General features: G+C 42.4%; 1 protein-coding gene across 5 annotated transcripts in view; it reads left to right on the forward strand.

The window, feature by feature from the left end:
• si:dkey-261l7.2 (uncharacterized protein LOC569751 homolog) overlaps nucleotides 1-14275 on the forward strand; it is a 47287-nt gene that overhangs the window by 23035 nt on the left and 9977 nt on the right. For 4 of the 5 annotated variants that reach the window (XM_068026812.1, XM_068026805.1, XM_068026825.1 and 1 more), the window contains exons 2-6: nucleotides 380-571; nucleotides 8520-8609; nucleotides 11488-11570; nucleotides 12433-12596; nucleotides 13145-13255. In XM_068026812.1, coding sequence (XP_067882913.1) covers nucleotides 447-571; nucleotides 8520-8609; nucleotides 11488-11570; nucleotides 12433-12596; nucleotides 13145-13255 — 573 coding nt within the window. In that variant the 5' untranslated portion in view covers nucleotides 380-446. The remainder of the gene's footprint in view (nucleotides 1-379; nucleotides 572-8519; nucleotides 8610-11487; nucleotides 11571-12432; nucleotides 12597-13144; nucleotides 13256-14275) is intronic. The other variant, XM_068026819.1, reaches the window with a different exon arrangement.

Below are 14275 nucleotides of genomic sequence, written 5' to 3' on the forward strand. Positions count from 1 at the left end.
GTCACAACCAAATATTGTGGGGGGTGGGAAACAATCACAGCAATAACTACTGTATCAATATGTTATGTTACATCGCAGCATAAGGCTCCTATTTCTTTACATCTTTTTAACATTTATTTATTCTGTTCATTTCCACTTGATATGAGCCTTTTGCATAATTACAACACCTAGTGGGTTCCTGTGCAATACAATGTTGAAACAAAATTAATATCAGACTGGATATAAAACATATGGAAGCTCATTGCCATGCATTATGTGGCTGAACCTATTCGATTGCTTAAAATAGTGTTACACTTGGAACTTGTGGCATCCTGTACACAATGTGAATTTCAAACAAATTATGCCATGTACTTAATATTCTTTTACTTTCAATTAACAGCAGTGCAAGTTGGTTATCTTCAAGTCCTCCATACTGTTAGTGAAAGGAGAGGGTGGTTAACACTGAGATGCCTCAATTAACTGCCGCTGCTGCTTTACAGATTGGTTTATTATTATCTGCACTTCCTGCACAGTATATTTTATCCCGGTGGTCTGGCAGTGATTCTACCCAGCGTATCCAGGCATCAAGAAGGTATTGTTACATGTTCCTTTACATAAAATTTGTTGGTGTTTTTAACACAAACACTCCCAAGTCAAGCATTGCTACTTAAAAAGGCAATGTGCTAACTCTTTGTGCCCGTATTGATCCTCAGAATAAACTACACTCATTTTATAGTTTCCAAAATATGTTTTTAATCAAAATTTCTGCTGGTAGGCTTTCATCTTGTCACTGCTATTATCTGATATAGTGCTTGGTACTCAGGACTTAATGGCTCTTAAATGACTTGGTCCTCCCCAATATACAGCAGAAAAGCAAAATATATGTACTGCACTGTTGGACCTTATTTGGAGACTCTGACCATAGTCTGATGTACCTGTTTATTGCCTATCCACAATCCTATAATTCTATCAGGTGTTGCACATCTTTTGCTATCTGTCCATGGGTCAGTGCTGGGTGATTAGTAGGGATGGACAAAGGAACAAAAAACACAATGGAACTAAATATGTTCAACACTGCCTGTGTTTCTTAACCCATTTACACAGAATGATACAGCACAGAAGAAAGCCATTCAGCCCATAGTGCATGGCCAGTTCTTTGGCAGAGCTATCCAATTAATCCCACTCCCTTGCTCTTCTCCCTTAGCCTTGTAATTTTTTCCCTACAAGCACCATAGAATCATAGAACCAGAGAAAAGAAACTTTTCTATGGTTCTAAAAGTTACAGCACAGAAGGAGGCCATTCAGTCCATCGGTTTGTGCCGGCTGAAAAAACTAGCCGTCCAATCTAATCCCACCTTCCAGCACCTGGTCCATAGCCTTGCAGGTTACAGCACTTCAGGTGCAGGTCTAGGTATCTTTTAAATGAGTTGAGGATTTTTACCTCTGCCACCAATCCGGGCAGTGAATTCCAGACATCCACCACCCTCTGGGTGAAAATGTTTTTCCTCATGTCCCCTCTGATCCTTCTACCAATCACTTTAAATCTGTGTCCCCTGGTAATTGACTTCTCCGCTAGGGGAAACAGGTCCTTCCTGTCTATTCTTTCTAGGCTGCTCATAATTTTGTACACCCTGATTAAGTCACCCCTCAGCCTCCTCTGTTCTAAGGAAAATAACCTTAGCCTATCCAATCTTTTCAATCTTCAATCTTTATCCAATTTATCAAATTCTCTTTTAAATGCTACAATTCAATCTGCTTTCTCCACAGTTTCAGGCAGTGTATTCCAGGTCATAAAAACTTGCTGTCTTTTTTTTAAAAAGTGTTCTCATGTCTTCTAAATTGGATGAGGACTAACTTCAATGTGGTGAGAAAGGATCTAGCCAGGGTAAAATGGAACCCAAGATTGATGGGGAAAACTGTAACGGAGCACAGAATGATCTTTAAGGAGGAGATATTTCAGGTACAGGCTACGTACATTCCAACAAGAGCAAAAGGTAGGGGAACCAAAGCCAGGGCTTCTTGGATGGCGAGAGAGATAGAGAATATGATCAAACAAAAAAGAGGGTATATGATGGATGTCAGATGAATTCTTCAAGCGAGAACCAGGCCAATTACAGTAATTTGAGAGGAGAAGTGAAGAGGAAAATAAGACACCAAAGAGAGAACGTGAGAATAGAATGGCAGTAACACAAAAGGGAACCCAAAAACCTTCTACCAACATGTAAACAGTAAGTGGGTAGTAAGAGGTGGGGTGGGGCCTACTATGGACAAAGAGACACAGGCAAGGCTAGAATACTTAATGAGTACTTTGTATTGGTGTTTACTAAGGAAGAGGATGCTGACAAAATATTAGTCGAAGTGGAGATAGTTGAGGTAATGGATGAAGTGAAAATTGATAGGTAGAGTGTACTGGAAAGGCTGGCTATCCTAGTCATAGTCATAGAGTTATACAGCAGAGAAACAGGCCCTTCGGCCCATTGTGTCTGTGCCAGCCATCAAGTACCTAACTATTCTAATCCCATTTTCCAGCACTTGGCCCGTAGCCTTGTATGCTATGGCGTTTCAAGTGCTTATCTAAATACTTCTTAAATGTTGTGAGGGTTCCTGCCTCTACCACCCCTTCAGGCAGTGTGTTCCAGATTCCAACCACCCTCTGGGTGAAAAAATCTTAACGCAAATCCCCTCTAAACCTCACACTTGTCAGGATTAAGTTCCATTTGCCACTGCTCCACCCATCTTACCAGCCCATCTAGATCATCCTGTAATCTAAGGCTTTCCTCCTCACTATTTACAACACCACCAATTTTCATGTCATCTGCGAACTTACTGATCATACCTCCTATATTCACGTCTGAATCATTAATGTACACTACAAATAGCAAGGGTCCCAGCACCGATCCCTGCGATACACCACTGGTCACAGGCTTCCACTCGCAACAAACAACCCTCGACCATCACCCTCTGCCTCCTGCCACGAAGCCAATTTTTGATCCAATTTGCCAAATTGCCCTGGATCCCGTGGGCTCTTACCTTCTTAACCAATCTCCCACGCGGGACCTTATCAAAAGCCTTACTGACGTCCATGTATACTACACCAACTGCTTTACTTTCATCTACACATCTAGTCACCGCCTCGAAAAATTCAATCAAGTTTGTTAGACACGATCTCCAACTGACAAAGCCATGCTGACTATCCCTGCCTCTCCAAGTGGAGATTAATCCTGTCCCTCAGAATTTTTTCCAACAGTTTCCCTACCACTGATGTTAGACTCATCGGCCTGTAATTACCTGGTTTATCCCTGCTCCTCTTCTTGAATAATGGTACCACATTCGCTGTCCTCCAGTCCTCTGGCACCTCTCCTGTTGCCAGAGAGGATTTGAAAATTTGTGTCGGAACCCCTGCTATCTCCTCCCTTGCCTCACATAACAGCCTGGGATACATGTCATCTGGGCCTGGGGATTTATCCACTTGTAACCCCGCTAAAACAGCTAATACTTCCTCCCTTTCAATGCTAATATGTTCAAGTATATCACAATCCCCCTCCCTGATCTCTACACCTACATCATCCTTCTCCATAATGAACACAGATGAAAAGTAATCATTTAAAACCTCACCTATGTCCTCCGGTTCCACACACACATTGCCACTTTGGTCCCTAATGGGCCCTACTCTTTCCCTGGTTATCCTCTTGTCCTTAATATACTTATAAAACGCCTTGGGATTTTCCTTTATCATGCCCGCCAGTGTCTTTTCATGCCCCCTCTTCGCTCTCCTAATTACTTTTTTAAGTACCCGCCTACACTTTCTATACTCCTCTAGGGTCTCCGCTGTTTTCAGCGCTTTGAATCTGTCATAAGCTTCCTTTTTTTTCCTTATCCAATCCACTATATACCTTGATATCCAGGGTTCCCTGGACTTGTTGGTCCTACCCTTCACCTTAACAGGAACATGTTGGCTCTGAACTCTCACTATTTCCTCTTTGAATGACTCCCACTCCTTATCCTCAGAGTGGATAAGTCGTCTCGTCTGGATGGCTTGCATCTGAGGTTGCTAAAGGAAGTGGGAGTGGCGATAGCAGAAGGGCTTGCCATAATCTTCCAATCTTCCTTAAGTACAAGGGAGGTGCCAGAAGATTGGAGAGTGGCAAATATGACACCCTTATTCAAGATATGGTGTAAGAATATTCCTAGTAACTACACGCTGGTCAGTTTAATATCTATGATAGGTAAGGTTTTAGAACCAATAATCAGGGGGATACAAAATGAACGTGTGCTTGGAGAGGTTTGAGTTAATTAAGGAGAGGCAGTGGTCCTAATACTGATCCCTGTGAGCATCACTGTACTTCCCAGTCTAACAAACATTCTACCACTAATGTCTGCTTTCTGTCCCTTAACCAATTTTATATCCATTCTGCACTGTCCCTTGAATTCCATGAGCTTTAATTTTGCTAAAAAGTTTAATATGTGAGCGTTTATCAAACACCTTTTGAAAGTCCATATACATGACTTTAACTGTACTACCCTCATCATCCCTCTCTGTTACATCAAAGAGTTCAAACAAATTAGTCAAATACGATTTGCTTTTAACAAATCCATGCTGACTTTACTTGGTGAGTGCACACTTTTTCACACTGCTTTACTGTCTCCCCTCTTTGCCCTTTACTCAGTTACTTTCCTAGTCTATAAAAGGATAATAGAAGCCCCCCATTATCACTTCTGTAATTCTTGCATCTTTCTGTAATTTTCTCCTCTATCTCCTTCCTGCTATATGGTGACTTATACTCAAGGCCCTATAGTATATAATCTGTACCGTAATAGGTCCTCTATTCTTCCTGAATTCTAACCAGTTAGAATTAGTCTTTAACCCCTGAACAACACCATCTCTCTCCAGTGCCAGAACAGTTTCTTTGATCAATACTGCTGACCCATCCTTTTTGCTTCCCTAAATTTCTTGTAACTAGGAATATTGATAGAATCATAGAATGGTTACAGCACAGAAGGTGGCCATTCAGACTGTCGTGTCCATGCCGGCTGTCTGCAAGACCAACTCAGTGAGCACACCCAAGCCTATGTCATTAATATATATCAAGAAAAGCAGTGGTCCTAGGACTGACCTCTGAGGAATCCCACTGTATACTTTCCTCCAGTCTGAAAAACAACCGTTCATCACTACTCTCTTTCCTGTCACTCAGCCAACTTAGTATCCATGCTGCTACTGTCCCTTTTATTCCATGGGCTTCAAGCTGGCAAGCCTATAATGTGGCACTTTATCGAATACCTTTTCGAGGTCCATGTACACCTCATCAATTGCATTACCCTTATCAACAATCCCTGTTACCTCATCAAAAAACTTAATCAAGTTAGTTCAACATGATTTTCCTTGAACGAATCTGTGCTGGCTTTCCTTAATTAATCCACACTTGTCTGACTGACTGTTAACACTGGAGTTTTGTCTCTAAAAGCTTTCCCACCACCTAGGATAAGTTGACTAGTCTGTAGTTGCTGGACTTATGCTTGCACACCTTTTTGAACAAGGGTGCAACATTTGCAATACTCCAGTCTCTGGCATCACTGCTGTATCTAAGGAGAATTGGAAGATTATGGCCTTTGCCGTTGCAATTTCCTCCCTTACTTTCCTCAATATCCTAAGGCACATTCCATCTGGTCCTGGTGACTTATCCACTGTAAGTACAGCCAGCCTTTCTAATACCTCCTCTAGTGTCTCAGTGACTGCCTTTCACTATGACTTTGGCAGCATGTTCTACCTTGGTAAAGACAGATGCGGAGTACTCATTTAGTACCTCACCATGCCCTCTGCCTTCATTCGTAGATCTTCTTTTTGGTCCCTAATCAGCCCCACCCCTCTGCTTACTTCCCTTTTACTATTTATATGCCTATAGAAGACTTTGGGATTCCCTTAGTTGCTAGCCTCTTCTCATATTCTCTCCTTGCCTATCGTATTTCCTTTTCCACTTCCCCTCTGACCATTTTATATTTAGTCTGGTATTGTATTATCAATCTGACATCTGTCATGCGCACCCTTTTTCTGTTTCATCTTTCTCACTATCTATTTTGTCATTCAGGGATCTCTGGCTTTGCTTGCTCTACTTTTCCCTTTTGTGGGAATAAAATCATAGAATGGCTATAGCACAGAAAGAGGCCATTTGGTCTGTCGTGTAGAGCATGGCTACCCAACCCAAACCTGACGGGAGCTGATGACATGTGTCGGGTTCGGGTTGGGTCGGGTCTCTCTTCCAGGTCCAAAATTTGGGCTCGGGTCAGGTCGGGCTGGACGTGGACAGAGATCAGGACAAACAGAAATTAGAGGTGAGAAGAGTGGGGGCGAAAGGAGGGGAAAGAACCAGCTACAAGTTCCGACATAAAGCACCCGAGTGAAATTAACCCAACCCCTTACACTCTGAAATCTATCAAGTCTGGAAGAAACTGACAAGCCCAGGGAAGATACCAGTAACTGTAGTAAGTGCAGAAACATCAACTGAGCTTTTGCTTTAATCTATACTTGGCCCAAGGATTTAAAATTATCTGAAAATAGGGAGATTAAACTTCCCAACCTGAGTTCTCTACGGAGAGTTTTTTTGATAATGACATCGGAACTTGATACAGTTCAGAAGCTTGTTTGTTATATTACATGGTTTCCTGAAGTGGATACTTTTTTTCCTGCGAGTGCTCTGGGTCGCAGCGCCTTCGCCTGTTTGAACTCAGTGTTTGTTGTTTTTTAAACTTTATGATGTTAATTGAAAACGGGTACATCAACAACTGGCACCTGTATTCGATCACTGGTATAAAGCCTGTCTACCCGACCAAACCCGAATACATGTGTCGGGTTCGGGTTCGGGTCGGGCATTTAAAAAAAATTAAAGGACTCGGGCTCGGGTCGGGTTCGGATTGGCTGTTGTCGGGTCGGGCCCGGGTCGGGTTTTAATTTTATACCCGAGCTAGGCTTTACTGTCATGTCCATACTGGCTTTCTGTAAGAGCTGCTCAGCCAGTCCCACTCCCCTGCCTTTTCCCCGTAGCCCTGCACATTCTTTCTCTTCAGATAATTTTCCAATTCCCAATACCAAGTAGATTCTATACCCCTAGGACATCCTCTCTATCCAGCCCTGTCATATTCTCCTTAATCAGTACTGTCACCCCTCCTTTCTTTCCTTCCCCATCTTTCCTAAACACCTTGTATCTAGAAAAATTTAGTACCCAGTGCTGCCTGTTTTTGAGCCAGATCTCCATCATTGGCACAACATCATATCCCCATGTAGTTATCTGCGCCTGCAGGTCACCAACCTTATTTACCATGCTTTGTGCGTTTATATACAGGCACTGTAAACCTAATTTCAACCTCATTAAGTGTACATTCCTCCCCTTGTTTGAGCCAGGTCTCCATATTGCCCCTCTGTCATATCCCATTTTGCAACATTTGCCTGCAACACACCAACCTTATCTACCACACTACATGCATTTATATACATATACTCCAAATCCATTTGCATCGCTTCACATTTGCCTCCTGTCTAATCCCTCCTATTTATGAACTATTCTTTACTCAAGTGCTTTTTGTCTCTCCCAGTCCTTTTACTGCCTCGTTTCTTCTCCTTAACGTTTCATCCTGGTGCTCATCTCTCTGCCAATTTAGTTTAAACTGACATACTAAATTAAACAATTTTTTGTTTATCTTAGTTGAGTCTGTTGCAAACCACTGCTGGACTGCAGCACAAAATAAGCCAATATTTTACATCTAATTTGACTGTTTTGGAAGGCTCGCAATTGTGGCATGAGACAATGCGGAAGTCATTCTAATTCAGAAAGGCAGCGTATTGTCGGTGCAGTATGATGAGCTGCTGGCATATTCTGCTATGTTATGTCATATATTCAAGCTGCATCAGTCACTGCTTGCCTCTCTAGAGACACTGGATTCCACCCTCAACTCACCTCGGCCCCCTAGCCCCACCCCTGCCCCTCTCCAGCTTTGCCATCCCCAGCAAGTGAACCTTAGCCAACACTTGCCCAGTCTCAGTCTGATCAAATAACCCAAAGTCTGTTTTATATTGGCTTAGGAAACAACTGCACATCAATTAGCAAACTTTACTACATAACTTCAAAACAATTACCCAGAATTAGAAAAACCTGAATGACCACATGTGGTGTGGTAATGAATTCTTCTTTGGGTTTGCATTGCAGATACAAAACTTCCAGATGCAGGATGTTGACAAATAAACCAGTATAGTTCTGTGTTTGAACACTCAAATGCCCAGTTGGGACTGTATCTCCCAAAAGGGAGAGTGGGATCAGTTTTGGTTTACTCTAGCAAACAGTTGCTATTGAAACTAATGATTTCTAAAAATGAAGAAGTGAGTTATTACACGATACATTTCTGAGTATACCCTACCTTCGCAAGATTACATGTAAGAATTTACTTTTGAGTTTCATATATCAAGACCCATTCACAAATATGCAGCTTGTTTGTGTTCTCTTTTTTTTCCCACACCCCAACATATTGAATGTTTCTAATTCCTTTTAAAAAAGGTTAATCAATAACTGGAACCGATTCAGAAGATCTTATTTGAATTTACAAGCATGGAAGGACTGGCTAAAAGAATGGAGTTTTAAGGAGAGGTAGGATTTTGAGCAATCCAATTGGCATAGCACTTAAATGACAACATGTGCATAATAATCCTAAAATCATAAAGTAAAATGTTTGTGCTGTTATCTATCCTTAAACCTATCTGTGCTATCTCTTCATTTACTTGCTGCCACTGGTGACCTCGTCTGTATGGGGTCAGCTTCAATATGTATGCTGTTCCACTTCGCTCCTTCCCTTGACCCCTTGACTGCTTATCGGACATCTAGGCTTGGATGAGTCAGAACATTTTTCAGCTGTACATTGGGAAAGTCAAAGCCATCATCTTTAGCGCCTGCCACAAATTCTTGTCCCTTCCCCTTCTTGGCCATTGTCCCAGGCTCAACCAGGCCATTAACAGCCTTGGTATTCTGCCAGATCCAGGCTTCGAGATTCTGGTTACTTGAGAGTCTGGCTTGCAGACCTATCAGGAGTTCAGAGCAGTCTAACCAAAGGTTTAAAGGATAGAAACCTACTTTTGTGTTGCTTGCTTGTTAGTGGACTTGATATTTAAATGGCAAACTTAATCTGGCTTTGATTGCGATTTGGATATGGCAAAGTTAAGCCCACATTTAGCCCTCTACAATCAGTGAGCCAGCATTATGCAGTCATACTACTGGCCATAAATGAGATGTAACTGATGGGATTTCTGGAGAAGCCCAGGATCCCACCAATCATGGTCACCAAAGTGACGTCAGCATGGGAGTTGGAAGGAGTTGCCCCTGTTGCAATTTTTCTTTGACGCACAAAGGGGTGGAAACAGGTTCCCCACCATGGGCTGGATTTAATGGACCCCCAGAGACAGGCAAGGAGGCGGGAGGATCATAGAATTACGGTGGGGGATGGAGGCTCTATGACCTTCCCATCACACCGCAATTAAGTTGGGGTGGGGGACGGGGGAGTGGGAAAGACTGCTGGCGGCCTTCCCACCCAGAGGCAATTGAGGCGCTTAAGAGGCCCATTATCAGCCATTTAAGGGCCTCTTCCCACTGCCGCTAGACCTAAGCCAGAGGTGGGGAGGCCTCTGCCACGTGGGGAGATCGTCCAGTAAAACGAGGCGACCTCCATGCAGGCTTGGGGGCGAACCTCCTCTGTGGCCCCCAGTGAAAACAAACCACCTCCCTGGACACTTGCCCTCTCCCCACCCCGTTATTCATTGCCCAGCCTCCCTCCCCCTATCGCCAGGGCCTGCCTGAAGTGCTGGGCCTGGCTCCAAGGCCTCCTATAGTACTGGCATTGTCCACCACTCACGGTGGCGCTGCCGATACTACTGAGATGCCGGCCCTCTGATTGGCCAGCAGCTCTTGGAGGCCAGATCCCCGACTATAAAGGGATGGGGATCCCAGCACTGGGCAGTTAATTGCATAGAGCCAGAGGGGTGTGGGGCTCCGAATGATGATATTAGCACAATAGAGAGGGATGACCTAAGTTCAGGAAACCAGGAGATAGAAGCAGTTTGGGTCTTGATGAGAAATGATAAAGGCAAGAAGTCGCTTGTGAGAGTGGTATACTGGCCCCGTAACAGTAAGCACATGCTAGGACAGGGTATAAAGGAAGAAATAATGGCTGCTTGTGAGAAATGTATGGCGATAATCATGGGGGGTTTTAATCTACATATAGACTGGAAAAATCATATGAGCAAAGGTAGCCTAGGTGAGGAGTTCATAGAATGTTTTCATAGAGCCCTCTCGACCACAAAGACCGCTTGCTTCTATCTTCACAACATTTCCTATTTCTGACACTGAAATACTCATCTACCTATCACCTCCAGACTCAGCTACTCCACTGATCTCCTTTCTGGCCTCTCTTCTTCCATAAACTCAAAGTTGTCAAAAACTCTGACACATATATCTCAGTCCCATGCCAAGTTTTACATCACCGTGTTCTCCTGAGTTAAATTGGCCCTCTATTCCCCAATCCTTGCAATTGAACAGCCATGTTCTCATCTTTTAAATTCATTCATGACCTCACCCCACCCTGTCTCTGCAATCTTTTCCAGCCCTATATCTCCCAGCAGCCCCAGCACAGCCCAACACTCCAGGCATCTGAATCTGGACTTTTGTGCATCCCTCCCCAATCCCTGTACAATCCTTCATCAGTGATACACTCTTCAGCTGCCTGGGTCCTATTCTCTGCAATTCCCACCCTACATTTTACTCTCATCCTTTAAAAACCTCCTGAAAGCACATTTTGTTGACCAATCCTTTGGTCACCCTCCTAAACCTTCTCTTCCTGAACCAAGGCCCATTTTCCTTGACCTTCTTTGAAGCTTATTGGAATGTTCTTCAACATCCAGGTGGAATATAAATGTAAATTACTCTGATTGTTGTCTCTTTGGTCACTATTTTATTTTTCCAAATTGCTTCTTGGAGGGAGTGTGGGATTTGAAGATAAGAACTAGGACTTTAAGTTTAATGTCTTTGGCAATGGGAAAACAATGTAGGTCAGTGAGGAAGGGGCGATACATGACTTGCTGTGGAACTGGATGGAAAAAATTTCAGTGGCTGCTGCTTTACTGTTGAAGAGGATTAACTATATAAATACATGTTAACACAAAATATGGCCAGTCATTTGCATAATGCTTTATGAGTTACTTGTTGCTAGCCAGGTTCACCTTTTAATTTTACTCATTTGAAAACTCCAACTGATGAGAAGTTGCTCCCGAAATGGAACAAAATGCACCTCGAAGAAAAGAACTACCATTGACAATAAGTTGGTGGAGCACAAAGCTGTTGTATCTTTTTGCTTTCTCTCACCAAAGCTTCCTCCTTATGAGTTGGGGTAAAGAAACTTTTCAGCTCTTCTCTATGTAGATGGTTTTATTGAATGGGGCAAGAGTTGTCCAGGAAATGTCATATTTTATTTGATCGGCAGATCTATCCAGAATGAAGATCCTCTCGGAGAGTCCCCAGCTGTAGAAGTCTTTCTATTGAAAGAAAAGGATGGATACTTTGCAGGTACCTGGCAACAGAAAAGATCACCTGTTTTGTCTCAGGTTCCAAACATGCATTTTTTACTCTTATCTGTTGCATAACTTAATCACTTCTTTTGCCAAAATAAAAATGCAGCTTCTTCTTGAACTCACTAGCACTCTTCTACTTTCTCCACCTTTTCATCACTTTTGTGTGAAAAAGCTAAACCTAAAGTGTCCGTTCACTCTCACTGTTGTGAATTTGAGTCCATGGCTCATGGTTACCTAAATAACTTAGCATAAAATGAACCCTAATTTTCAAGTTTCCTTAGATTCTCCTTGTAGCTCAAACTTGGGTATCCTTTCCCTGATATCAGTTGAGTTGCCCTTCTCCGGATCCTCTCCAAAGCCAGAGTGTAGTATGGTGACCACTGTAAGACCTGTACACTCTAAATCCTAATTTGTAGGTACATGCTTTGGGCTGTGCTATCTCAGCTCTCTGATCAACTTTGTAGTGTTCCAGGAAACTTTCAGTTTAGACTGGATACCATAGTTTTCACACTTAAAAGAACAGGGCAAATGTGCATCATGTTTGGATAAAACTGATTTTATTAACAAGGTGGGGAACTGAGTGATAGCGAGTTACCATAATGTTCTTTCACCTCCGAGGCTAGGTATTGAATCTGGCCCAAATTGATAGGAGGACGGTCTCCTTTCCACTTTAATGAGCTACCTAGTCACCCAAAATTGCAGGCTTTAATAAAATTGCATCACAAGAATTTGAAACAACAATTTGAAATGTAAGCTTGTATGTGAACAGTATTCTCACTATGAGAATTGTTCAAAGGCTCCAAATTAAATCCTGGTATACACTTATTAAAGATGCCATTTTCAACTTGTTCCATTAGATTCACCTGAGCCTCGCTCTCCAAGGCCACCATATGTCAAATACAGAGTAGGACAGGTCTTCAGACATGAGCAGGATGGATACCTTGGTGTGATTGTAGGCTGGGATGAGAAAGCAAGAGCCCCAGAAGATTGGCTTAACCAAAGATATCCATCAAACATGCAGGTATGAGATGATACTTTCAATGAGCTGGTATCTGTTGTGAGACCTGTTCACATAATGCTCATTTCTCATTGCTAAGACAATACAAATTAACAGCAGAAAAACTGTGCAAGAAAAAAAAAGTAAGCAGCTCTTTTGATTTACACGTATTTTATATCATTATCTCCCTAAAATTGAGTTTGATCTAACCTGCCGTTATGTCCAGTACACTCATGGTACTGAAACAGATGCAAAGTACATTTATAGCAGTGCATTATGTCAGAAATTAGGGATATTTTTCAAAGGAAAGGAAGTAGTTCAGACCAAGTAGCCCTGATGTATATTTTGCTTAAGTTTCTTTATGGGGGTGGAGGAAGAGGGAAGTAATAGCTTAAGGAGTAATCTTTACATTTTTGGATGTTTCTCTGTGTCACTTTGGAACTGGTCATAAGGGACGACGGGAACAAACTCTGTTTATGTTCTGCCGGAACCTTTTTAATTATGCAATTGAATAGTGCTTTATTTTCATTTGCGTAGACTCATAACCACTGGTCACTATATTTTGTCAGCAGGATTTGAAAAATACTCCTCATTATAAGGTTCTGATTCACACAACTGACGGAAGTAATTCAGGAACAATCTATATTCCAGAGAAGGACATGGTCATAGTAACAGGTGTACAGGTATGTGTTTGATTCTGGGAGTGAGGGTTTTTGGGGAGATGAGGTCCTGTGTAAAAGCTGAGGTGGAGAGGACTCAAATTCCGTTTCTCTGCAATGCGATTGGAGCTTGGATCAAAGCTCCACTTAGCTATCCTCCAATTACAATGAAATGATGTCTAGAAGCACTTCAAAACTAAAGTGTCCATTAGGTCATGATCTTGAGAGACAATTCTAATGTTTCAGATTGGATGGGGTGAGTTTGATTAAATGACGATCATTCAAACGTTTGATCAAATGACAGGGTTCCCATTTTGAAGATAAATTGGTCCTTGGATATAGGCATGGCTGCAAAGCCATCATTTATTGCCCATCCGTAATTGCCCTTGAGAAGGTGATAGTGAGCCCCCTTCTTGAACTGCTGCAGTCCATGTGGTGCAGGTACGCCAACAGTGCTGTCAGGAAGGAAGTTCCAGGATTTAGACCCAGCAACAGTGAAGGAACGGTGTCAGGATGGTGAGTGAATTGGAGGGGAACCTGCAGGTGGTGGTTTTCCCATTGCCACGCCCATGTAAGCCAAACTTATGAACAATAAAATGAACTTATGAAGTAAACCTGAAATGGACACATTTCTTGTAAACAAAAAGGAGTAAGAGGTCAGGTAACCCTTCCCTTCCTGCCAATACACAAAGAACTACAAGAACCCTGAGCTAATTTTCATGTCTGGACAAGTCTTGGAGGAGTCATTAAAATACCAATGACCTTTCTGGACACATCCCTGAGAAATCATTAAAATCAAACGGCCATTCCTTTGGTAATGGCTGCTTCTCTCCAACTGATTGAGTTGACAATACTGTCGCAGATTTTTGGAGTCCAAACTCAAATTCCAAAGAATGGGTGTGAAAAGCCCTACTTCTTCAAGGTGCAATGAGGATGAATGACACCCGGATTCCATTGTTTAACAAAGGCCTCACCAACAGACAGCATTTATGAGAACAATGGAAAGACAAACTATGGTCACATGACAAACTAGATTTCTGATAA

Source organism: Heterodontus francisci, chromosome 3 (assembly GCF_036365525.1).
Source record: "Heterodontus francisci isolate sHetFra1 chromosome 3, sHetFra1.hap1, whole genome shotgun sequence".
NCBI lineage: Eukaryota > Metazoa > Chordata > Chondrichthyes > Heterodontiformes > Heterodontidae > Heterodontus > Heterodontus francisci.